The sequence below is a fragment of the Dendroctonus ponderosae genome, unplaced genomic scaffold (genome assembly GCF_020466585.1).
Source record: "Dendroctonus ponderosae isolate FM_Combo_2020 unplaced genomic scaffold, Dpon_F_20191213v2 Dpon_F_20191213_8, whole genome shotgun sequence".
Lineage (NCBI taxonomy): Eukaryota > Metazoa > Arthropoda > Insecta > Coleoptera > Curculionidae > Dendroctonus > Dendroctonus ponderosae.
Genome location: NW_026019016.1, coordinates 4474576 through 4498913, shown reverse-complemented (window position 1 = coordinate 4498913; position 24338 = coordinate 4474576). Strand labels below are relative to the sequence as shown.

Sequence of the window (24338 nt, the reverse complement as noted above, 5' to 3'; positions counted from 1 at the left end):
TTAATTATCCATATCGATGATTGTTATAACATTATTTACAAACATGGTTCTACTGAGGCGTTCAATATATTTTCTTTATATATAATTTTATTATAGGCTGACTTATGGCATCACGATAAACTGCATTGAAAGTTCATTATCTTTGAAACGGCAAAATCCAAATTTACCACTTATTGAATAATAGTGTCAATTTTTAGAGACGAATGCTCAGCTGCGCCAAAAGTGTCTTTGCTCTCTCGAAGAAAGAGCGAGAATGTTTGTGAAATTTGTGGTATCAAATTTTTCTACAAAAGTGCCTTAATGAGGCACAAAGCACATCAACACAACTTACTATGAAAAGTTACCATTGATCGCACAGGCAACAGTTTGACTCAAGTTATATTGACTTCCGACAGTTAAAGGAGGATGCCAAAGTTTCGACAACCAAGAGGATTGAAACTCGAAAAGTCATCTGTAGTGCCTTCATATCAACAATTTATTGAAGAGGTAGAACTCGACAAAAGAAGTTTTTCTATTTTTACATGACATTGTATGTTTTAAGTACGTTTTTGCGTCATTCCAAAAAGATCTTTAAAAGAAATATGTACCTGAAGTTAATATTATAATTAGTCATATTTCTAATTCTAGTTTTGTGATTTAGTGTTAGTTTTGTTATATGTTGCAATATTTGAATCAATAAACGCTTAATGTTGTTTATTTTTTATAACTGTTTTAGGATTATCTATACTTTCGTTTTAGTAATAGTACAAGCTCAATAACAGTTGTATAAAACGGCGTTAGGTTTGTATACCGTGTTATAGAACGTGATATTTGTTTAAATTTAAACCGAACTGCAATAATGTGCCAAATGTTAAAATAATGTTGTTAAGAACAAAATATTGATAAGGAGAACATTATTTAATATTTCAGGTCAATTAATGCTGTTCTGAATTTTCAACGTTAAAAAATTGAAAATCTGCTTAGAAATGTACTCTAGTACTACTACGTTCGTTTATGTTTTTTGAGTTTATTACTTTTCGCATTAGAATTACGTTTAATTCGTCTAACAGAACATTTTTTAGTTTACGTAATTATTAAGGTTTGAATGGATTTCGAGGGTATCGCATATCAAGGCTGATATTTTACATACTTTGATATTCTCAGTACTTAAGTTGACAGAGTTCCTAAGTTTTCAGTATTTTGTATTAATTATAACTGAATCGTGTTTTTTGGTTAAGTTGACAGAGTTGCTACGTTTTACGTATTTTTTCTTAAATACAACTGAATCGTTGTTTTTAGTTTTAAGTTTATATATTTTATCAAGAATACCAGTATTACAGTTTGTGTTATTATAAGAAAATAATAAGTTTTTGTTTAATAAATTTTCACTTGGGTTTTTGCTTTTATTATTCACCCTTTCATTTATTAGTTATTTGCAAAATTCTCTAATCGTTTTCTGTTTCAGTCCATTTGAGAAACCACTAGAGCGGACTCACACTTAACAATTTCTAAATCAAGTGTGATATACATTATATGAAACCAGCCATTGTATATATTTTTACTAGCAAGTGCTTCTGTACTAACAGTGTTCTATTTTAGGTCAATAATCGCTGATAATGATGCAAGGCCAAACCAATTTGTGTACAGTTGCTGCAAATGCAAAGCCAAATTTGACCAGCTTGCAGACCTAACCCGGCATATTGTTAATAGATGTTCTGATAAATGTCCCAGTCCAATGCTCGCCCGTCAAGTGAAGGGTGGAGGTTTAAAACTTGCAGAGAAAAGTTTGAAAAGAAAATTGTTCCACGCAGAAACGTTCAAAGCAGATTCCAAGAGGAAATCGCTGCTTTCTCAATATGTTTCTCCTATAAATGTTGATGTGTCGGCTACCTCAAAGGCCCAATCTGCCCAATCTTGTCTTTCTTACCACAAATCCTTTTCACCAAACAACGAACTGAACATGCATTTATCGAATGATTGCAACATATTATCGGTCGTTAAGGAGCCAACTCATTTGACCAAAGTCAAAGAAAATATCTGCAAATTTTGCCATTGTAAGTTTAAGAGCTCGTATTCGTTGAAAACTCATTTCCTAACATATGGTAAGTCTTGCAAGACTGGTAGTCGACACAAGGTCAATAAGGAAATGGGGGCTGCTCAGACTATAAAAGCAACGACCCACGATAGAACCCATTTGGTTGAGGATGAAATAAGTGTTCAAAGCGCAATTCACTCATCTGATGTTACCAAAATGAATCAACCAGAACCCGAGCCGAAAAATACATGTGAAATAATTGAAACTATGCAAGTTTCTAGCACCGCAAATGTAACAGATCAGGTTAATGATAATCTAGCTTCTGAAACATCATGTGATACTTCCCGAGTGCCATCCCCAACCTTAAGTGATACTTCTAAACTGAAAACATGTATATATTGCCAACAAGCATTTTGCTTCTATTATGAACTCAAAAAGCACATGTCCAAAGATTGCCAAAAACTATCAGCTATAAGAAAACAATGCAAACGTACTCTTTTCCAAAAGAACATCTACAAATATTGTAGTGGTAAATTCACATCTACTTCCGCTTTGAAAAATCAGATGCGGATATATTCCACTAAATTTGATAAGAATGAACAGCGTAGTTTTAACAGTTTGAGAAAGAAATATTTCGCAAAGCTTAAGGATGGTCAAAACCAAAAGGAAAATAGTTACAAGCATAAAAGGCGAGCTGCTGTTACAAATCTTGTAAGGGATGTTGTTCGAAATGCACAGGCAACGATGAAATCAGCGCCAGTATTAATTGCCAGCTGCATTTCACAAAACGCAGATGCTGGCGGGTCCTTAGCAAAGGTAACTATCGCAAGAACTTTGTCAGATTCGTCAAAAGCTCAGAAGTCATCTGCATTAATGGAAGCTGACTTGAAATGTTTAGTGGAATACTCCAATGAGAAATTAATTTCCGATAAAGAGCAATCTTCTTTGCACACATATACCCAACAAAACCCCAAAACATTAGTGATGAGACAGACAGGAATTTTCGGCAAATCTCTAGAAACAGACAGTCATTCAGATAAAACACCTAAATTACTTAATGATGGCGCTATCATTTTACAGCCAGATCTCGATAGTTTGAAACCAAATCATAAGAAATCACAGGACAGGAATTCCGAAAATAGGCCGAAGGTACTCAATGAAACCGCTATTCAACCAACAGCTTCCAATGGCTTGAAGCCAAACGCTAAAAAGTCCCAGGGAAGTCATTCAAAAAAATCAGCAACAGTACTTAGTGAAAGCGCTAAGATTCAACAACCAGCTTCTAGCAGCTTAAAGCCAAATGATAGAAAGTTTCAGGACAGTCATTCAGAAAAAATACCCAAAATTCTTAATGAAAGCGCTAAGACTCAACAACCAGCTTCTAGTAGCTTGAAGCCAAATGAAAAAAAGTCTAAGGACAATAATTTAGAAAAAAGACTTAACCAAAGCGCTAGGATTCAACAATCATCTTCTAATAGCTTGAAGCCAAATGATAAAACGTCTAAGGACAATAATTTAGAAAAAAGACTTAACCAAAGCGCTAGGATTCAACAATCATCTTCTAATAGCTTGAAGCCAAATGATAAAACGTCCCAGGACATTCATTCAGAAAAAACACCTAAAACACTGAATGAAAGCGCTAAGACTCAACAACCATCTTCTAGTAGCTTGAAGCTAAATTATAAAAAGTGTCAGGACGATAATTTAGAAAAAACACTTGAAGGACGTAAAGGAAGCGCTAAGATTCAACAGCCATCTTCTAATAGCTTGAAGCCCAATGATAAAAAGTCTCAGGACAGTCATTCAGAAAAAATACCGAAAATTCTTAATGAAAGCGCTAAGACTCAACAACCATCTTCTAGTAGCTTGAAGCCAAATGATAAAAAGTCTCAGGACAATAATTTAGAAAAAACGCTTGAAGGACTTAAAGAAAGCGCTAAGATTCAACAGCCATCTTCTAATAGCTTGAAGCCAAATGATAAAAAGTCTCAGGCCAGTCATTCAGAAGAAACACCTAAAATACCGAATGGAAGCGCTAAGACTCAACAACCAGCTTCTAGTAGCTTGAAGCCAATTGTTAAAAAGTCTCAGGACAGTCATTCAGAAAAAACACCTAAAACACTGAATGAAAGCGCTAAGACTCAACAACCATCTTCTAGTAGCTTGAAGCCAAATTATAAAAAGTGTCAGGACAGTCATTCAGAAGAAACACCTAAAATACTGAATGGAAGCGCTAAGACTCAACAACCAGCTTCTAGTAGCTTGAAGCCAAATGATAAAAAGTCTAAGGAGAATAATTTAGAAAAAAGACTTAACCAAAGCGCTAGGATTCAACAACCATCTTCTAATAGCTTGAAGCCAAGTGATAAAAAGTCTCAGGACAGTCAGTCAGAAAAAACACCTAAAACACTGAATGAAAGCGCTAAGACTCAACCATCTTCTAGTAGCTTGAAGCCAAATGATAAAAAGCCGCATAGCAGTCATTCAGAAAAAACATCTGACATACTCAATAAAGGCGCTAAGCGTCTACAACCCTCTTCGGATACGTTGAAGCTAAATGCTAAAAAGTCGCACGTCAGTTCTCTCATTGTATCAACTCCATTATCTTCCCACGATCCTTCCGAAGATAAGGCGGAAACTTCGAAAGCAGCATTGAAATGTAGGTTTGTTTGTACTTATTGCAACCTAAGACATATCAGTCAATCAGATTTATCAACTCATAAGATGCTCTACTGCAAAATGGCAACTATTGCCAAATTGAAGGCTGTGACGAGTACATTAAATTATGATACGCAAACATCTTCTTCTAGAAAAATTGGGCATGAAAGCACCAATCAATCCCCTAAGATATCAGCATTAGAAGACCGAAACGTGCCAAAACGATTTCCAGAAATGGGCTGTAATTTAGGAAAAACACCTATGCTGGTTAACGTTATCAAACCTACCGAATGCGCTGTGACTGTAAAATCACCCTTTGAGAGCTTGAAGGCAGATAACAATAAGGACCAAATATCAATTGGGTCAAATATAACTGGACAAGTTGCAGCAACTATCTGTGACGGATCGGAAACCTTTCGTTCTCAGATCAATGCTAATTCTCCAGTTACGTCTTCTATCAAAATTGAAGAAGATTCAGCAGATACGCCTCCCAAAAGTGTTGAAAATGCTGTATCTCTTAAAATTGAATCAACCGATGAAAATGTAACAACCCTCCGGACAGATGCAGCTGAACCTAAAGATGCACCGACAAGTAAAACTCTACTCGTCCCCGTTTCCGAAGTACATGATCAACTAAATACTGATCCGATTCCACGTGAAGTTGAAGAAATTACAGCAGCGGATATTGGCAATTTAAATGATGAGATCAAATTAGAAATTGATGAAAGTAATTTGTCGAAATCAGGAAGCGATAGCATAACTGTACTGTCAGAGGAATTGCAAATTGGCACGGTAAAGTCGGAGCCTGAAGACTTTGAGTTTGAGGCGACACAAATTGTTGAAAGCGATTTCAATACATTATTAAATAAAATTGCTATTGAGGACATACAAAATCTAACAGCAAATCTCAAAACTTTAGAACCAAGTGTTGAAACAAACATCGATATCAGCATGAGCAAATCTCACACTTTTGATCAAAGAATTCACTCAAGAATCAAATCAGAATCTGATATTTCTGAAGGAGTTATTGCTGAAGCAAATCGTCAAAGGTTTGAACAACCCACGGCAACAGTAAATGAGACTGAACGTTTAAGCGTGCAATCACAAGAAATAATTGAATTTATTGCAGCACGAACTGAGGCAAAAGGAGTCACAGACACTAAAAATTCAGAAAAATCGACGAGTCCCACAGGTTCAACACATCTGGTGGAGGCAAGAAAAACTCCTATTCTCTTAAAGGAAACTGTTTGCAACATTTACGGCTGTATGTTCGAGGATTCTTTTGACCACGATAAGGGCGAAACACGTTCAAAAGTTTGTAAGTGTATGATCAACCTGCAACTCAAGCAACCTTCGGTTCAGTCTTCTCAAGACCATCCAGTTGATGATGCAAATCTTAATAATGAATTTGCAAGTCAACTGGATGTATTAGAGTTACAACCCAATATATCTATGGAGTTTGAAAGTGATTCGGAAGGAATTCATCCTGCTATAACCTGTGACCAGTGCAGTTTGATTTTCAGCTCCAACATTGAACTCAAATTCCATAAATGTACATTTGGTTTCAACAAAGCGCTTGAAACAGTCAGTGAAGTTAGAAACCCAAAACACCGCATTGAGAAGAACTTGTTTAAAAATTCTTCAACTACAGATCATTCAGAAATAAAGAAATCCTCTGATCCAAAAGATGTATTTGATTTAAGGCATAAATTGAATAAAAATGCCGCTTATAAAGCCGTAAAATTGCCTAGTTTAGTAGAAGCTAATGCCAAGCAAGCTGGAAGCAACCAAAAGCTAATAAGACGTGATGTCGATCGTTTGGAAGAAACTAAAACACTGACTGGGAAGAGTCCCCTCCCTAAAGCGTCAACTGCAGCGAATGAATCTCCAAATGTACCAAATACCGAAAAATCGAAATCGGAAACCAGCTCGTCAGCTTCTAAGCTTCCTCGGAGATCTAATGAAATAACCAGCAATAAATCTAGCAGGTTATCTCAAACGTCGGTACGAAGCCGAGCCCCAGATAAAAGCAGTAAACGCAAACCATCAATATACTGTGAGCTATGTGGAACCACTATCCGCAATGTCCTCGAAATAGACTATCCGCGTTGTGGACACACAGTCAGCGCCTTTAGATGTCCAGTATGTGGAGACCGATATCCGAATATTATTAGGTTAATAGCCCATATAGATTCACAGCACCCAGACAGGAATAAAGTGATAGAGAAAGAAATGCAAACACCACCGTCAAGAGGCACCAAATATTACTGTTGTTCTTGTGGATATCAGTTTTGTTTTATTAAGAATCTAATGGATCATATGATATCCCACCACAAATTCTTTCACCGTAATTCTAATGACACTGTACATCCACCAATAATCTATCCAGGTGATCCGACCATGAAAGGGTTTGCCTGTACTGCCTGTGATAACTCACTATTTGCTACCCTTGAAGAACTTTTTCGTCATGAGGACGTGAGTAAATCGCATAAAAAGTACTTTCGTCTATTTGGGAGTATTGAAAGTAACTATCATCGCATTGAAGAGCGAAAATTTGATTATGTCTGCTTTGTTTGTGACCTCGGATTTGTTTCATTCAGAAGTCTGAGAATACATATGTTGAAGTCTGCGCATCATGATGAGCTAAATCTGGAAGTTTGGAAGCAGGCTAAGCTGCGAGCTACTCAGGAGAGGCAGGGGCAATCTAACTCACTGATTCGTTCGAATAGACCATCTGAAGTTAAAGCTACAAGCTTACAAGCTGAGGGGAAAGTCCTTTCGAATATAGGCAAGCCTGATAACCTTAGTCAGTGCCCTAGAGCTTCCTCTGAAAGTAACTTGAATGATCGAAATCTTGATTTCGATGATGAACCAATTCCCGTCATAGATTTAGGTCAAGATAGCGTGAATACTACACTGGAAGCTCCCAGCTCAATTGAGCACGATTATCCTATTAGCAACAAAACGCAGTTAGAAAATCCTTCAGCAGTTTCATCGACTCCACAGCTTGTTGGAAGCGTATGTGCTCTAAATACTTCTGATCTTCTCAGCATCTTGCAAGGTCCTTCTGACACAGAAATGGAATCTTGCAATGTAACTGCAAACGACGTGGAGGTTTTGATGGCAGAAATGTATTCTGGACCAAACCCAAAAGAACATCAGTGTTTTGGATGCAGAGAACGTTTTATATCGCGAAAATTGTTGGAAAAACATGCTTGCAGCGGCCCCTTTTAGATGTTATTGCGATATAATTTTCAAGTTGGTTATATTAGTATGCTGAACCAGTGGGTGAAACAGATCCTATGTATTTAGAATTCAACAAAATCTAATTGCGGCGAGCGAACTATCTTTTTATTTTATTAACTCCAAATGACCGAATTTTGTTTTTGTGTTTTCAAAGGCATTAAGTTCGGTTTTTTGTATTTTAATATTTAGGTTAGTGATTTGACAAGTCCCATGGTGGGAGTTAGTTATTATTAAATAGTACATAGTTATAACTTGTAAAACATAGAAGAAGCTGGAATAGCTTGTTTATATGAATTGTGCTTTCAGAGTTGTTGTAAAGTATTAACAGCAATAAACAAATATATAACGTTTTACATAAAACCGTGCCTAGCACAGGTACATAGTAAATGTCCTGTTGAAGGAATCAAATTTGCCAAAATACATTTTTCTGTTGTCAGATAGCGCAAAACTTACATTCTTTTAAGAAAAATATATTATTTTTACACGCTTTCTTTTTATTATTTCAACTGTAGGCATGTGAGGAAACTTTTAATTCGAATTGCAATGATCGCGTTTCTATTTTTTAGGGTCGACTGAATTAATTTTCACTTCATTGCTCTAGCGTTGGTATGTTTTAGTGCTAGATTATGCTTGAGGAACTGTAATGTATATCAATTTTCTGGAATTGAGCATTAAACGCAGCAGGAATAAATATCGAAGAAATAATAATGACTATTTGAGCTTGGCAACAAATTAAATGAATTTTTTGCATATAATTGTCAAGACTTATTAATCAGAAAGCTTGATCTTCGAGCCAGATTCTTCAAACTATACCCCATTCTAAAATAATTGTTAAACATTTTAGGTATGATCTTCTGAAAGTCAAGATCGAAAAGGAAGAGTTCATTTGCGATCTCTGCAACAAGGGATTCGCAAAGAGTTATCAACTGTCCTATCATGTGAAAACGAGACATCAAGATGCCGCTTTTGAATGTTCTACTTGTGGCAAGAAATTCAAAACCACTCGCCAGCTAGTCGCCCATACGCGCTGCCATGCAACGATCAAAAAGGAAAAGGAACTGTACCAGTGTGAGATCTGCAAAAAGGTTTTGGGTTCCAAACAAGGCCTGGTCAGCCACACGAAGAGACATTTGAAGATCTACGATATGACGTGCGAATTCTGTGGAAAAGGCTTCTTCTGTGCTGGCAGTCTTCGATTGCACGTCAATTCCAAGCACACTGGCAAGTCGAACTTTGTTTGCAATGTCTGTAGCAGGCCTTGCTACGATAAAACTGCCTTGAAGAATCACATGGTAAAGCACACGGCCGAATACAAAAACAGATCCAAAGTGAAATGTACCCAATGTGGTCAGGAATTTTTGGACGACAAATATCTCAGAATCCATTTGAAGAAAAAGCACGTGCCAGACAATCGCTTTGTTTGTGACCTGTGTGGGAAAAAGTTGTATTCCAAAAGTGGACTTGTTGATCACATGAACGTACACAAAGGCCTGAAACCGCATAAATGTGAGTTTTGTGGAATTGGTTTTGCGAATTCTACAACACTGAGATTGCATGTTCGACGACATACCGGCCATAGGCCTTATAAGTGTAAGTTATGTGATAGAGCCTTTAATCAGAGCCATAGCTTGAAGGTGCATCTTAGGCTGCATACAGGCGAGAAACCCTTTAGTTGCAATGTATGTGCGAGAAGTTTTGTTAGTACTAGCGTTTTAAAGTCTCACATGAAATGTAATCACAAGATTGACTAAAGTAACGGCTCCATGGCACACAAAAAAAACGTCTTTCTGATATGAAATAGTTCATTTAACTACCCAAGGTCGGAAAGGGTATCGGAAAAATTTAAGGAAAGTTGATACCCTATGAAAAGGTCGGATGCAGTTTTTTTAAAGCACTGGAAATATTGAAACACAAATGAAATCGCTTGCAGCAATTATTGCAGTTATCCTGTTTCAAAGTATGGAAAAATTTGGTGTGTCACGTTGAATTTGTTAAGCAGTTTAGTCAGCATCACTAACATTAAGCAAATTATATTTTTTCTTTTCTGGGTTTCAGTCAAAATGTGAAATAAAAATGTTCATATCGTTTATTTCATATCACGTTTCGGCGAGACAACAGCGCCATCATCAGATTTAAACTTTAAAACAAACCCATAATTGGAAAACATTAGATTCTTTATAGGCTTGGCTGTCTTCAAAACTATAATCCATTTGTTTAAACATTTTTTGTTTGTTAAGAAAAAATATGATACCAATCACACGCAGTCACGAAAATAAATCAAAATTATGCAAATCATAAAATATATTTCTATTTTTGTTGATAACATTTTTCTATATTTTTGATATAAAAATTGTGTCTTTAAAAACTGTTGAAGTTATAGTAATTTAATCTGACTGAAAGAACTATACCTTATATTATGACCAACGAAAATAACCATCACTGCTTCAACTCAATTTTGAAAAATGCAAGCCAATAAATCTGAACCTAAATCAGAAAACAGGGCTAGAAATAATTTACTTAGATTTTGGTTTGGGCTTCCAAGGATCTCTCGGATCTTTCCAGTCATCTTTTTCATAGTCCCACTTAGAAGCCAAGCCTTGTATAGGATTCATTTTTAGATCCAACATCCTTCTGAATTGACACGCCCTACGCTCTTCTTCAAATGATTCCGGTAATTTTCCCGAATAAATCGTAGCTTTAAAGTAGTAAAAGAGCCAGAAGGCGGGCGAAATTATCATCAGAAGCGAACCGATCACGTACTTCCATTCGCCAAGACTCGTCGCTTGGAATTCGGAAAAGGTTTGGCAAAATGAGGCCCTAAAAACGACCAACATTTTTTAAATAGCTCTGTGGAAACTTCCTGAACTCTAGAACCTATAAAGGGCCTTTTTATCTTCGCAGCTTAGCTCGTTCCAGTCGCATTTTTCCTTCTCGTGTAGTGCTTGTAATTCTGTTGTTGTTTCCTTCCATCTGATGGCAGGAAATGGGTAGTCGTGAGCGTCTACGTAAACGGGTTGGCCATTCATTCCGAAACCCACGATTTCGCGATTGCCAATCAAATTCCGTTCTTGTTCTGAGATATGAGCGATCTGAATATTATATTTTTTTAGATTGCCACTTTCATCATACTAAATATCGTGTTTTGAAAAACAGATTTTCAAGAAAGTTTAGAAATATGTGTAACATGTTCGAAAATTTCATAATCATTTGCCTTGACCTGTGACCAAGACATTTAATATTTTGGACTCTCAAACATTTAAATGCGATTATGAATATAGGTTTTTGCGTTGTGATGCGCTTAAGATGACCAGACCAATTATTTAGACCTTCCATTGAGCTGAAGATTTTTTTCGAGATTACCGCGGTAGGGAGCTTATCTCGAACACACCCGTATATTGACATCTTATTTTGATTGGTCACGTTGACGAATTGTGCAATTTGTAAAAATAAGGATTTTTTCAATATTTAATCAAATTGAATCATTTTTAGGAGATTGATGTGGGTGTATCTGGTACTTTACGTTTTTAACAGAGGCGTTTTAAGTCTATTTATTTAAGAACAAAACCTTGTTACGTGTTAAAGATTGTATGTTTCTATTATTAAGCGACTTGTGATGATGGCAAGCATAAATTGTATAATATTGGTGTTTACCTGGCAATGTTTAATAAACAGTCTGCTTTTGAGTAGGGAACGAGAACTGATCCGCATGATCGATACCATTTCGATTTGTATTTATAAAATTAGGTTTAAATTAACTTTGTCAGCAAACGACAGAAGTAATAAATGACAAAAATCGTCTTGTTGCTGAGTAACTACTTATTATACGAATGCACAAAAAAGTATTTTTGACAATGAGTTAAGGCATAACTAATAGTTCTAATCAATTGAACTGTTAGTTATTTTCTCCACACACTCCAGGGAATCTATTCAGAATATCTTCAGAATCCTTGTATTTTAGTGGATATTTTACAGTTGACGTGTTAATTAAACTGTCTTCAAATACCTTGTAAAGACCTATTTTAAGAATTTATTTGTAAACATTCTATATTTAACAAAAATTGTCTTCTGGTTTTTGTTACACTTTTTTTGATTTGAAATCTCTTCACCAGCTTTCCAATTATATTATTTCTTCTTTCTAACCTTCTTCTATTCCCCTTTTTATTGCCCCATAACAACCCCATTGTTACCTGCAAAATATTTCCAGTCGACAAAACAATTAAAAACCGAAACTTACTTAACTAGGCACTTAGCAGTTAACAATTAAATCTGATACAGTATATTTTTTAGGTTTATCAGAAACAAGAAACTTGAACAATTATTTGACATCAAATATTGCAGCGTTGTGCTAGAAGACGTATTAAAAAGCAGTCGCATTTCCAGATCGACGAACGAAGAATATTCGCTAAATGTTTGCCATATTTGTGCTGCATGTAATGAACATTTCTCCAAAATCGGAGATCTTGAGCATCACGAGCACATGGTGATTACGCACGTTTGCAGTATTTGCTGCGAAGGATTCTCTTCGCTACAAATTTTACAATCGCATCAAGTAACACACCACACTAACACGGTTTTTGTTAAAGAAGAAAATTCCGAAGAACTTTTTTATTGTTCGATTGATATTAAAGATGAAAATGTTACGAAAGCAGTTGCACCAGGTGAAGTGCAGACGGTACAACATAATGAATCAGCCATCCCTAATGCAAACTCGGAAATGGTACCATGGCTTGCGCCAATTTTACCACAATGTCCACCGTATTTAATTTACGGAAATCAGATGTTTCTCCGTATAGATTTTGTGGGGAGTAAAGCCGTGCTGCCATTAGCAAATGAAGAGCCAGTTGCAAATCCTACAGAAAATTTGCAAGTGTCTTCAGATGCAATTGTTGCTAATCCTATTAATCAGCCTAGTCTTTTAACAACGAGAGCGAATACTACTGAAGCTGCCTCTACGATTCCTCCTCTCAGATCTCTCCAATCTACTCCCTCAACCTCTGCAGCTGACCCGGAGACTATTTATTTAGTTGCAGATGGAAAAGGACGTTTATGTGTTGATGGCGAAAAAAACAAACGCAGATCCAAAAAGAACCCAACACCTGAAGAACCAAATAAGACAAGAATCGGTAATTTGACGAATGCTTGCAGTTTAAACTTGCTAAGTGCAGATGGTGAAACTCCTAGTAAGCGAAAGCGTGAACCTTCCGCGAGTCCAGCGAAAGGGAATTCGAGTAAAATAAAAAATGTTTCTCTTCAGAAAAAGTCTATAGAAATTGTTAATCCGGCTGAAACGGGTGGACGGGAACTAAACCAGAAAATTGCTTCCACCAAACAGTTTGTGAAACCGAGTCAGACGAAGAGTAACAGTTATTCTGCTGCCAGTTCCAGCTCTTCAGTAAGTAACACTGTTGTGGGATCAAAAATTATTAATCAGAAAATGCCAGAACTTCAGTGCTACAAAATAGTACCAAAGACTACAGAAACACCTAATAAGAGAAATCTTTCTAAACCTTCTGAGAAGAAAGAAGAAAAAGAAGGCTTAAGTTTAAGCACCAGTCGAGAAATGAGTTGGAGTAAGGAATTTCCTTCCGATTCATCCCAGTCTGGTACTAGCCAGTCCACTAAAACCTTGCCTAACACAACGCGCAGATATGGCTGCACCATTTGTAAATCCAAATTCTACTCATTTGAAGCTGTACGAAAACATTGCCTTGAACAGCATTCGTTATTAAACAAATAATGCTATGAATTTACAAACTTTAATCGATATTGAAAGTGTGTATGTAATAAATTCCTGATGGAACTTATAAGCAAAGTATATATTTTAGGGGTCAATTAGTAAAAACCTGATTTTTACATGACTTGGATGAGCTGGCTAAGTTTTCGGGAAATATTCCTACATTTTCGCACATGATTAGTACAGATATTTCAGTCCCCCAGCAAATATGTGTAAAGTTTGTCTGGCACTGGCAATCTCTTAACTCTTTTTTGAAGCTTTTTAATACGTTTGTAAAACGTGCGCACAAATATTGCAAATTTCCACTGTTGCTCGTTGCAAAAGTAAATAATCAGAAATTGGTGCCCTAAACGTGGTCTTTCAGTTCGTATATGGGCTACTAACAAGCTGCTATATATCACACATGGCCAAGTTAAAATTAATTTAATATTTGGGTTTTTATTTCTTGACTGTTAAGTTGTATGAAATTTATTTAGATTTTACTAATTTATAGAAAACTGTTCTAATTAAGATTGACAAAGACACTCTAAAGTCTTAAATGTTAAATGTCTGTTCTTTGTATCACAGAGTAACTGTATGGTTTGGTATATTTCCTTATGTTTTATGTAATTTTTATTAACCCATTGGAAAGATGTTACTTACGTAGAGTTACAAAAGAATTGTCTAAATTAAATTACGTTACATTCCGCCTTGTCAATTTTTATTTCATTATCATATTATTCACTATATACTGTTCTTTCTGGTGTGTACGATTAATACGCACAGGCTTTATGTTCTTCACGGTTTTTAGAATTCTAGAAGGCGCCAACCCAGACATTTTCGGATTTTCGGACATGGGTTCTTGTCTGCTGCTATTGTTGCACTGAGCACTTCTTATACTTCTATACTTATATAGCTTTAATATGCTTTTTAGTATTTTTGATTTGTTCTGTATCTCGGAAGTGCATCACTTTTGTACTATTTTCAGTATTTAACTTGAATTCTATATTTTTGTATAATGATTTTATATTGATCATTACATGAGCAAATCGCTCATGTATTGAGAAATATGAGTCGAAATGCCACATTATTATCATCCAAGGAAAAATATGCAGTCATACTACGACACTCTTTAGGTCGTCCGCAGACAAATCATTGCGGATCATGCGACTGATCGCCAATGTTCTGGGAGGACACGGCACTTAAAGAAGAAGAAGAACAATATACGCCGCGCTTTCTGTTCAATAACTTCGTATCTTCGTTAGAAAACAACGAATGTTTGGTAAGTCTGTACGCGCCTTAAGCTTAAATTACTGTTTCAAATGAGAATTCGGACGGATGTTTTAACGCACTCCGATTGCTCAATCAACAATATGAGACTAAAAGCTCTACGTCTATATGGAAAACCGGGCTAAAAGAATGCCAAACTTACCAAAAGCTGTATTGATGTGAAGCTGTATTGTGACAAAAACGTAGATCAAAGCTTAATTATTGCAAACCACAAACCCAAACTAAACTTGGTTCAATTTGAGGGATTGAGGTATAGAGATTCCCCTCACCACCTTTCTGTAAGCTGGCGCCCCATTCTCCCAAAGCTCACACTATACTTGAGCCCATAAAGAAGATATACACCAAATTGAAAACTTGCACTTATCCTGCAGTAAACGAGCAGGATCGCGCTCTAAACTGAACATTTACTCTGCATTAGGGAAAACTCATGCGATATTGAAGTTTTGATCACATTCCAAACACACCGACCCACAGGCCGAGCATTATGCTCAACTTTTAAGAAACCTTGAGTTTGTCCAGCTCGATACGTTTTGTAAACGGGGTCTAAAAGGCAAATACACATTCAAACGAAGTCACGACTTGTGGATGCTTTCCTCTACTCGCATCATCAATGAATGATGAGGGAATAATTAACTTGATTTTAACTCGAGCTCTCTTTCCAGATTTTTACGAACTGTTAAACTTGTATAGCTTGATTGATCTTAACTCAACATAGTAAAGGTTGCAAAAGTTAAATTAATAAAACATTCTGAGAGTAATAATGATTTATCGTTGTAGAGCAGTGCGATATATTTAGCTAAAGCTTGTGTCTGGTTTCGTTGTATTGGTTTAAAACAACTGGCCAAGTTTCACCTCAAATGCACTCGCCCCAACTAACAAGACAAAAATCTCATATGAAGTGGTCAAATATTTCGAATTTTTATAGCCTTTAAACAAATGAACAAAAACTATTGAAAAGCGAAGTTATCATGAGCTTCATTGAGAAACAAGTGCATTGCGTTCCAGTTTTGTGATCTAGCCCAAAATATGGAGGTAAGTGTTAATTAAATACAGGGTGCCTCTCAGGTACCCGTGATACTGGATATGTGAGTTTTATGACTAATTGTAATTCCTGAATTCTGAACGGTTCAAGCAAGTTGGGCTAAATTACATTACTGTAACGAGAGGACTTGAGAGACTAGTAGACTGGGCTAAATATGAATGTAATGTACGAGTGTAGTGACGCGGAATGTAGTATTGGGAAAGATCAAAGACATTAAAATAGCGTATAGCCTCTACTTTTAAGTTCTAAGTGTATAACTTGCAAAAAGTAAACATTTCTCTAAAACTGCTGATACTGGTATTCTTTCGCTTATGTTGCATATATCGAATCTTCAAACGCTTTCATCTTAAATATGGCATTGTTTTTTTAGAGTTGAAAGGGTTAAATGCGAATTTCTTGCGGTGAAAGAAGAGTTTTCAATAGAGGAACTTCAAGCTTCCGAAAGCATCTTCAAAGCGGAATGCGATGAATATACTGAGATCGAAGAAACTGTATTGCGCCAAGAAAATAATCGACAATACACACATGCTACTAATAATGTGGATCTACAACCAAAGGAGGGAAAACATGTATGCAGTATTTGCCAAAAATCGTTCCGGTATTCGTCTGTTCTGTTAGCCCATTCAAAACTCCACTCAAATGAGCGACCGTTTCAATGTAATTATTGTGGTTCTAAATTCAAAATGAAATCTGTTCTGAAACGACACGAAAATATTCACACAAAAGAAAAGAAATATGTATGTAAACTTTGCGGTAAAACTTTCTTCACTTTCACCAATTTAACACAGCATCAGCCATTTCATACCGAAGAACGTCCATTCCAATGCCATATTTGCAACAAATCATATAAAATTAAGAGGGGACTTGTACTACATTCAAACAAACATACGAAATCGAAAACGTATAGTTGTAAGATATGTAAGAAGGCGTATTTGTATTCAGGTAGTTTAAGTTTGCATATGCGAACCCACTCTGATATATTTTCCTTTGAATGTGAAGTTTGCAGTGAGAAATTTAGAACCAAAAAGGATTTGAAATCTCATCATCAAACACATAAGTAAATCTGAAAATATTTATTAGCAGCGTATGAAACATGTATATTATAGTATTTTGGACAAAGCGGACATCTTCAAAACCACGTTATAATACACAAGGTGGGCAACTGTGGTGTGAAATATTTCTTCCAGAACAGAAGGGATCCTAAGAACGAGAGGCCCTTAATGTAGAGGGAGACTCGAAAATATTGCGAAAAATAAAGGCTAGCTTTATAATCGTGTTTTGTTATTTTTATCTATTTTTTTCTAATTAAAACTTGTAGTGTATCATGTCAGTACTTATTTGTAAATGATATGAAGTTAAAATTAATCATTTCATTTAAGTATTGGATATTTGAAGTCTAGTTTCAAGCCGACTTGTAGAATATCAATTGCTGAAGAATTTCGTTCAATGCTCCCGCTCTCTATTAATTAAAGAACAGATATAAGTTAGAGAACATATAAAATTGCATACAAATTTCTGATTGAATGTTGGTTTTACATTGATTTGTTTTTGTGTTCTACAAATGAATTTTTATGTGTATTGTCAACAAACTAAAAAGCAATGTTTGCGTAAAAGAGAAAATTTTGAGTCACTTGAGTAATCCCCTATACAGAAATACTATTTTTAGGAATTAAAAGACGGATCATTCCAGTTCCAATAGCGCGGTCAGAGCAGGCATTGTTTTATAGTTGGAGTAATATAATGTATTATAATCAATCAAGCAAACCGACTTATTTTTTATATACTTTTGTTTGCTTCTAATCATAAAACCAATGCTGCCTGACTGAATTTTTCCGTATAAATGAACGGATTTTCTGAAATGGCTGCTGAAGCACAAATACGTAATTTAAGATATTCCAATACTAATCTGTCCGGTTTCAGGTTTTTCCATTACGTCGGAACATCGCACAATGAACAAAATCCGCTGAAAGTAGAGCAAACATCTCACGCTGACGAATGCGATGATCAAATCAGTGTTAAAGAAGACCAGTCCCGCGCAATTACTAGCAAATCATTTACCATAAAGTACATTTTTAAGCGCCACGGTGATACATATGAGAGAGAAAAACAGTACAGATGCGAACTTTGTAAGGAATCATTTCACGAATTTGAGATTATTTCCAGACATCTAGAGTGCCATTCAACAAAGCAGTGTTACGAATGTGAATTTTGTTGCTTAAAGTTCCGATTGAAGCGCCAACTTGTTTTGCATCAAGTTAGCCATAGACCGAAGCAAATCTACAAGTGCGAATTTTGCAATAAAAAATTTCGTTTTGAAAAGTTTCTGGTCTGCCATCTAGATGAACACTTGCTGGCATGTACCATCTGCAATTTGCAGTTCAAATCGAAGCTAAAGTTTAAAATTCACCAAAAAACCCATGCACCAAAGAAAATGCACGATTGCTATATGTGCAATGAAACATTCGATTCTAAAGCGAATTTAGCGCAACATTTACAATTGCATCCAGCAGGACTTCAGTTTAATTGTGATGATTGCAGTTTAAGTTTTAGATCTAAACATGAATATGATGGGCATCAGATTATGCATAGGTCGAAAACGGTATTCGAATGCAACGTTTGTAATAGAACATTCTCATTCAAATCGCAACTCTTTCGACATCTGAAGTCTCATACAGAGGAAAGTTTTTCGATAAAGACAAAAACCTAAAATATTAGTTACATTTCCTAGAAACCCTTGAACGCAAAACCCAAAAATTTGACGACTACATAAAATATTCCTGGTGTTTTTTAACAAATGTCCGATATTTCGTGCGCCGGGGTCTCAGTTAACTTTAATCTAAAAGTCCACAAAGGCATAATAATCTCAAGACCTTATTTATCGAACCAGAAGGCGTTAAAAAGTTCATTTTAAATTCTGGATTCATCATTTTTCACACCTATAACGATATTTGGAGGTTTTCTAACGAGAAACTTAATTTTGATCTTGGATGTGTTTCCAATCTCTTGGAAGACGCTCTAACAATATGTGTCATTTGAATGCTTAACTTTTCAATATTTATCGATTCAAATGGAAAATTTGCATTAGAAGGCATCTGTTAACATGATTTGTTATTTTAATTTAAAAACTAAGTAGATACATATAGGTATGGAGGAACTTGTACGTTCATTGTAGTGAGTTCAGACTCTTCCAGATTCTTCCACATTGTTCGGTTTGTCCCAAGATTTTACTAATATTCAGGTTTTACAACATTACTCATTTAAATTAAATTTAAACATTATTCATAGTAAAAAATCAGTCGTCTTGTTTTTCCGGAGAGTAAAAATGCAGGACCATTTTGTAATGGTCCCTGAAAAGGCTCCTCCTGAACTTATTCATTTATACATATTTTTAAAATAATAAAATGTTGACAATTATATTTAGATTCCTTTGTTTCTAATTAAAACAGTATAACATATAAACGGCTCTAACTTTGGCATTTTCGAAAATATGTAATTATGTATATATGTATATTGAATCTTACTTAAAAAAACTTTTGGACGAACAAAATTGGTCCCTAAAAACGTTCATTTTGGGTACTCATGCCCTTGTAGGCTTCTCATTTGAAGCATTTACTCATTTTATATATTTGTAGGGCATTAGTTACGAGTAAAATTAAGGTAGAATGGGGTCTTGATATCGAGGAACACCGGTTGATTGAGTTGGAACAAGTCAAGTCAGAAGGTCTTCAAATTGAAGATGAAACAGCTGAAGAAATCAACTTAGAATCAGCTTTCTCCTGCTTAGAATCTAAAAAAAAAATTGTTAATTCTATTGAGTTGCTTCAACACAATACCACTCATTCTAAATCACAGAACGATAAATGCTGTCCTCCTGGTAAATCGCATCAATCAGCGTCACATTCGAAGTCAAAACAGGTTCAATGCGAAATTTGTCATTTGCACTTCAATATGAAAAAAGAGCTGATAACTCATAAACATTTGCACGCAAAGAAGGACTGTGAATTGTGCAATAAAACGTTTCGAAAGGCATCGCTTTTGAAAAGGCACATGAAGTCGCATTCAGAAGAGCACCCATTTGAATGCAATTTTTGCAGCGTAAAGTTCAAATGGAAACAGCATCTTCAAGACCACCTCAATAAGCATACAAAGGAAAAGCGATACGAATGTTCGGTGTGCAAAAAAACATTTTTTTATTCGCAAAATCTACATGGACATTTACTGTCTCATTCGGACGAACGACCCTTCGGATGCGACATGTGCAGTGCAAGCTTTAAAACAATAAATCAACTAAAAAATCATTACGGCAAGCACAAACGAAGTCAAATTTCAAATTTAGAAGGTTGAAAATAAAAACTTTATAGCTTTGTTTTTTACCCATGTGAAACTTTTTTACCCAAATGATAATTGGTGGAAATTAATGGAAAATAATATGAACGGAATTATAGATGTTGCCAATAGAGTACAGTGATTATAAATGTGAAATTTGACAAAATCGTACGCAAAGAAGATCAAGTGCAGAAGCAAGTTAAAGCTAGTTACATTCCACAAGAAAGAACCTTCGGTTGAACGGAGATTCGTTAATGATACAGATTCAGTCACTTCACACATCAAAATGGCATATTTTTATACAGAAAGTAAAACGTTTTCAAACGGATTGAATTTTTACAATTTTATAGTAAATCCTTTTTCTCAGGAAATGCGTGTTTATAGGTTACACATGATCATCAAAACTGAACTAGATTTGGTAATTAAAGACGAATATGATCCAGCTAGAAAAATACGTAGGAAAATAATTTTAGTTGTTCCGCTGAAGGATTATCAAAAAGTATATGTATCTTTCAGCACTTTCGCACAGCATTTGGAGGGGTTTCCTACAGAGAAAATTCCCTCCCAGAGCAATATTTGTTATTTGAACTTTTAGTTTTCATCAACTGGATCCCGGAGTTGCCTACTTGTGCATTTTACACGAAAACTAGTCCCGCTTATATGCAAACATTGCGTACATGATTCGCGTATTAATATACACAGTTTTTACTTCTAACCAACGATTGTTTTAAATTTCAGTCAATGACTAAGTTCCAATATTTCAGATCGCATCGGAACAACATTACAGAGTATAAAATTGAAATAACTGACGAATTTAAAATTGAGAACATTGATATCGCATTATTCTGAGAAAATCCCCTTTAGTACTGGTTATAACAGTATACATGCTGAAAGAATGAAACTAATCGAGCAAAGTTAACATATCTTTCTTGAGGAACACACTCGAATATATTGGAAATGTGAACAAAACAGCAAATAAATACATTTTGGCTTCATCTACAGTTTACATATGAGGCTCTGTTTTGGCTCAAACTACTGACTCCAAACCTTTATCATCTACGTCAAGGTGTCTTAGTATGTTCCATAGAGAGAACGGAAGGTTTTCGACACTATTAAATACGATAAACTCTTATTGAACTATTCAAGAGAAGAACATCACAAGTAGGGGGTTGTCATTTAAAATTTTAGAGTTGCGGTGGTTAGAGGTTGGAAGGTCGGTTGAGGTAATTTATTTGAGACATAAATTTGGTTTTCCCTATTTGTTACAGAAACGGTTCCGAGGAATTTTGTCTATTTTTAGCTGTTCCTCAGATATCTCAGCTGCAAGTAGGTTTTCAAATGATCACCCTGTGTAACGAATTAATACAGTAATTTTGCTGGTATACATATGAGCTGTAGACATGGTCAAGGTAGACAGATTTGAACAGTTTGATTTAAATGAAACATACACAGCTAAAGAAACGTATTTTTAGATGTCGAGATGTCAAGATTGAAATGGAAGATGAATTCGAAGTTCATAGAGACCACATGATTGAGACGCCGTTGAATTTGAAGAATGAGACCAACATGGAAACGGACACGGCTAGTATCAACCGAACAATGGAAAAATATGAATGCATCTTCTGTCAAAAAGTATTCCCACGTTCGGCCAATTTATCGCGGCATTTTGTCGCGTGCCACCCAGGGGAAAAGCCTTTTCAGTGTCGAATTTGCAATTTAAAATTCATACAAAAAAAACAACTAGCCGACCATCAAACCGGGCATAAGAAAGTATATGAATGTAAAGTGTGTAACAAAATGTGGTTATATGCGTCTGACTTAGCCCGCCACTTGGCATCTCACTCAGAAGAACGGCCGTTTTCTTGTAACACTTGTTCTGCAAGGTTCAAGCAAAAATACCAGCTAATAAGACATGAGAATATACATAAAAGCACTGCAAAATATCAATGTAAGGTATGCGAGAATATACTCTCATCGGCCTATAGTTTATCACGGCATTTGAAATCGCATTCACAACAACGGCCTTTTCGATGTAATACTTGCACATCCAAGTTCAAAATCCAATACGACTTAACTCTTCATCAAAAGCGCCACACAAAGGTGAAAATCTGCATCTGTAAGGTATGTGATCAAACTTTGTCGTGCCCGCAAACTTTAAAGGAACATATGCGTACTCATTCTGATAGCAAAACGAAAAAATAGTAAATTCCTATAAGGGAAAAGCCAAATAATTATCGATAAGTTGCCTTTATCGGTTCGAATTTGGAAGGATGTTTTATTAAGTATTAAAATTAAAAGTAGCTACCTGAATAAAAATCGAGATATTTCTACTAGAAGAACATTACTCAAAAAACGCCCCAGGAAATGGTACGGCCGTAGTTCCTGGAGGAACTAGTCTATATATATTATACATATAATATTATATAAGATATCATGAATTAATTAAATATAAAATATATTATATTGTATAGATTGAAATATTCCGATTTACCAAATGCTAAAGTTGTGATGAAATATTCAGATATTTAAACAGGTAAAGTAGAATATTAAGTGTTTACTAATGGCAGGTACTTTCAGATGTGATTTACTCTTTAAGGAGCCTCATTTAGAAATAAAAAAGGAGCATGAATTAAAATTGGAGGACCAAAAGTTGCTGGAGTTGCAAGAACACTTGTCGCAAGCTGGGCACCAGATTATCGCAGAAAGTCAAGCAAACTCTGATACATTAAAGCGGATCTGTCCATGTGAAGTGTGTGGAAATGCATTTCAAGTTCCAACACCCGTTTGGCAAAATTCTCAAGCACGTTCTGAGCAAGTGCTCTTTCTATGTGACATTTGCAAATCTACTCCTATCAACGGGAAACACTTTATTTGTAACATTTGTACTGAACGTTTCTCAAGCAGCCAAAACTTACATTTTCACCTTAAGACTCATGCTCACGACCCGCCCAAAGTCGAACAATTTAAGTGCGAGATATGCAATAAAAAGTTTCCATATTCAGAAAACTTAAAAATTCATTTAGCGGCTCATGCAGATGGGCTTTCGTTTAAATGCAAATTTTGCGACTCAAGTTTTGAGATAGAAGCGAACTTGAAAAGTCATGTAAAAGTGCACACAGTAGCAACACGCTGCATTTGCACTATTTGCGACGAAAAGTTTTTGGACCTCAAAAGTTTGAACAATCATAAGCTTACTCATTCAGATTCAGACCAGCGTCGTTTCAAATGTGGCATTTGCAATTTTAAGTTCAAAGAAGCAGATAAATTGAAGATTCATCTGGATACGCACACAAAAACAAACCGCTTTACCTGCGAGATTTGTAACAAAGGCTTTATGCGGTCATACAATTTGCGTGTCCATTTAACTACTCATTCCGATGAACGGCCTTTTGAATGTGATGTTTGCGATTCAAAGTTCAAACATAAGTCCAGCTTAAAGGAACATAAGAATATCCATACAAAGGGCAAGGGTTAGGTGTAGTCTTTGCAACAAAACCTTTGGGCGTTTACAAAATTTATACTGTGACTCAATTCGCACCATTAGTGTGGCGTGAAGCATCCGGCGTTGTTGGGGCAGGTCAGGTTCTTTAATCAAAACATTGTACTTTCTACATAGGCATTTTTGGATTTTCCGGTTCTGTGTGCCTCCAACGTGTAAAGAAAATTTAATGGTGTGGTATATGCTTTGTACCATCTCAAATAGTTTAGGCAGTATCTTTAGCGTAGTGCAACACGTGCAATAACAATAAAAAACAATTTTACATGTAAAAGTCCACAAGAGATAATACAAGTTGTTTATTGCTGACCCGTGCAGTTATCAAGGGCGGATCCAAGGGGGGGGGCTCATTTTGCTTCCGAGAAATGTAGCAAAAACAGGACGGAAAACATGAAATTTTGGCATAATCTTGCACCTAAGTGTCAATTTCGCTTTCTGGGTCAAACTACTCGAATTTGATTACTCATGTTGTTATGACTGAATCGAGGTTTCAATTCTCTATCCAACGATGCCAAAACGAATTATGTGGCTCAAATGGTTCTTGAGAAACTTC

At 35.7% G+C, this 24338-nt stretch overlaps 3 protein-coding genes across 3 annotated transcripts in view; 2 read left to right on the top strand and 1 right to left on the bottom strand.

Moving 5' to 3' along the window:
* The window catches only part of LOC109538054, a 151220-nt gene extending 142740 nt beyond the window's left edge, over positions 1 to 8480 (top strand). Inside the window, exon 5 of the mRNA XM_019905094.2 lies at positions 1579 to 8480. Within this exon, the coding sequence (XP_019760653.2) occupies positions 1579 to 7906 (6328 nt within the window). The 3' untranslated portion in view covers positions 7907 to 8480. The remainder of the gene's footprint in view (positions 1 to 1578) is intronic.
* A 64-nt stretch (positions 8481 to 8544) lies between these two features.
* Positions 8545 to 9669, top strand: LOC109538051 (zinc finger protein 239). The gene is made up of 2 exons (XM_019905091.2): positions 8545 to 8558; positions 8763 to 9669. Exons 1-2 carry the CDS (start codon positions 8545 to 8547, stop codon positions 9667 to 9669), a joined length of 921 nt encoding a protein of 306 aa, XP_019760650.2.
* A 536-nt stretch (positions 9670 to 10205) lies between these two features.
* Positions 10206 to 11741, bottom strand: LOC109538077. Its single transcript, XM_019905121.2, has 3 exons — positions 11570 to 11741; positions 10793 to 11007; positions 10206 to 10735 (listed from the first exon to the last, which is right to left on the bottom strand). Exons 1-3 carry the CDS (start codon positions 11636 to 11638, stop codon positions 10432 to 10434), a joined length of 588 nt encoding a protein of 195 aa, XP_019760680.2. The 5' UTR covers positions 11639 to 11741; the 3' UTR covers positions 10206 to 10431.
* Positions 11742 to 24338: the final 12597 nt, after the last annotated feature.

Coding starts and splice junctions, on each gene's coding strand:
- LOC109538077 (XM_019905121.2), bottom strand. CDS start 11,638: ATGGTATCGATCATGCGGATCAGTTCTCGTTCCCTACTCAAAAGCAGA. Junction 11,008..11,569: donor TGTTTATTAAACATTGCCAG/GTAAACACCAAT, acceptor TATAATATTCAG/ATCGCTCATATCTCAGAACA. Junction 10,736..10,792: donor GATAAAAAGGCCCTTTATAG/GTTCTAGAGTTC, acceptor GGTCGTTTTTAG/GGCCTCATTTTGCCAAACCT.